Source organism: Cladophialophora immunda (genome assembly GCF_000835495.1).
Source record: "Cladophialophora immunda strain CBS 83496 unplaced genomic scaffold supercont1.198, whole genome shotgun sequence".
Lineage (NCBI taxonomy): Eukaryota > Fungi > Ascomycota > Eurotiomycetes > Chaetothyriales > Herpotrichiellaceae > Cladophialophora > Cladophialophora immunda.
The window spans coordinates 1-2,303 of NW_015622738.1; the positions used below are offsets into that span (position 1 = coordinate 1).

General features: G+C 55.9%; 1 protein-coding gene across 1 annotated transcript; it reads right to left on the reverse strand.

Moving 5' to 3' along the window:
* On the reverse strand, positions 1-1,042 carry PV07_12839 (uncharacterized protein; the record flags this gene model as incomplete). Its single annotated transcript, XM_016400408.1, has 1 exon — positions 1-1,042. A coding segment is annotated over exon 1 (936 nt), but the record flags the coding sequence as incomplete, so codon positions are not given.
* Between the last annotated feature and the right edge of the window lie 1,261 nt (positions 1,043-2,303).

The following is a 2,303-nucleotide window of genomic DNA, read 5'->3' on the forward strand; positions in this document are numbered from 1 at the left end:
GTAGCCATGCGTGTTGAGAATGGCGGACGCACGTTGCCACATGTACGTCTTTGTCGGTCCAAGGTCTTGTTCTTGCATCAAATCATGGATGGTGTTGATCATAAAGTTTTCCTCAGCTTCCGTCCAACGCCGAGATCCATCGCGAGTCGCCTGAGAGCTTTTGCTGGGTTGAGATGCTGGTGCTTGTCGAATTCGAGCGGCAGCTCTTCGTAGTGGAGTAGTAGGTTGCGTTTCCGCAGGGGCAATCTGCGTGGGCCTGTCCGCGGTGGGAGACTCTTCATAGGTGATATCCTGATCATGATCATCGTCATCAGTGGAATAAGATGAACCACCGTCATCGTCTGTATCGTCAAGACTTGAATTCTCATGTTCCTCTCCGGAAGGCTCCTCCAAGCGAGGAGGCTGATACAACTCGTGCTTATCACCATTAGGGTGAAGGTCGCCGGCGGCAGGCGGTAACACTGTCTGAGGAGGGGATCCAATTGCGGCGTTTGCCACGTCCTGGGGGATCAAACTGGAGGTCAGTTGCGCGGATGTTAAATTCTCGACGAAATCTTCTTCCGCGGCTTCCTCCGCTTGCCGTGGAGCAGCCCAGATGGATTCTTCGACGGTCGGTTCAGGAGCTGTTAGGGTGGGTTGTGTTTGATGGTTGCTTCGATTTCCGGGAGCGTCTCCCATGCAAGCCTTCTTCAAATGGCGGATGGACTTGGCGTGGTCGCGGGCGACCATCTTCGTAAATCTGATCAAGAGGTGAAGCTTTTCTCTGAAATCCTTATCGTGCCGCTCAATACAGCGCAGCATACGCATCTCCGGAGGGCTGTCACTGAGATCCGGTCCGCTGTCGTCTGCCGTGTCGGAAGTGCCGCTAGATAATAAGCCAGGGCTAGGATAGAGCCCGGTGCCAGGAGATACCGGTGTGGGCATATTCTCTGCCATGGTTAAAGGTGGTCTAGTGACGCGTTGGGCAAAGATGAGGGCTTAAGGTGGTGTATTATGGGAAGGCAGAGCATGGGGTTAGACAGCGTGGGCAGTGGGCAGCGAGCAGTGGCCACTGGGCCAATTCGATGTGAAACGAAGCGCGAGTTAAGTGCGAGCGCTAATCGAGCTCAGCCTTGCGGCTGGCAAGCGACTCCGATTGGCTGCTCCCTACGCGGGTTAGCCTTGTCTGAGGTTCTTTGTGGTAACACCAAGTCTAGGCCACAGAGTCGTTGCAACTCAACACCCAACACTGCGCGCTCTTCTCCCTGATGGCCTGATATTGTTTCACGACGGCTGAAGAGCGACACACTCCAGGCACATCGCACTCCTCCTAGCCCCCCACTAGATTCCCTACCGCTTCATCCTCCAACAACGTCTCTCCCCCGCGCCGCTGCTTCTGTTCAGATATCCTCAGCGGCCAGCTAAGCACTTCCTCCGCAACCAGACCTAGAGGCTATACATCAGGACACGCCTGCAACCCGGGAAGAACTACGCGAGAAATCAGACCTGGTGCTCCAGGCACAATACTTCTATTTCTCAAGGAGGTTTCACATCACGCCGCCGGTGACTGCCCAAGCGTATTTAAGCGGGCTACAATCCCACCCACATGCACATCCTCGCCTGCAACTATTCCAACCTCAGGCCCGGCCTAAAAGTTCCACTTCAGGACCGCAATCAAGATCATCTTCATCAGCACCGTCTTCGTGGCCTTGAGAACCCTCCCAAACGACCGGTTCGACATCCACCGCCGCAAACACTACCGCGCCAGCTCCTTCGGAATCAGCTCAAGACCCAACCTACCCGACCTCCTTCGCGGCAATTGTGGACCTTGTAAGGCGGAATCCCACCTGAGCTTGGGATAGAAGATACCCCACCCGTCCTCGAGCCAGGATCGAGCACCGTCGAGAAGGCAGAAAGACGTCGACGTGACGCAGTCGGAACAACAACGGTTGCAGGCGGAAGGAACAGCTTTGGAGAGGGGTGACATGAGAGTAAAACTGGATCCAGGTCAGAAACAGCTGCTTCGGCCGACACAGAAGCCGTTGGTGAAGGTTGGTAAAGATTCTTGAACCTAACGTTGTCCCCGCCGGCGGATGGTTCACTAGCAACGCACACTCTCTGTGCCCGGTCGAGAGGACTATGGGCGCGGGTCTCAAAGTTCGCCCAGAGTGCGAGAGTCCAGCCGTAAGGACCATATGAACGACTATATACGCGCCTGAAGTCCACCGAAGCGCGAGAAGTACAGCTCTCGGAACGTTCTGCAAGATCCCTGATATCTCGGTCCCCGCGGGGGGGGGGGGGGGGGTTGCCCTTGGCTCCGTCGG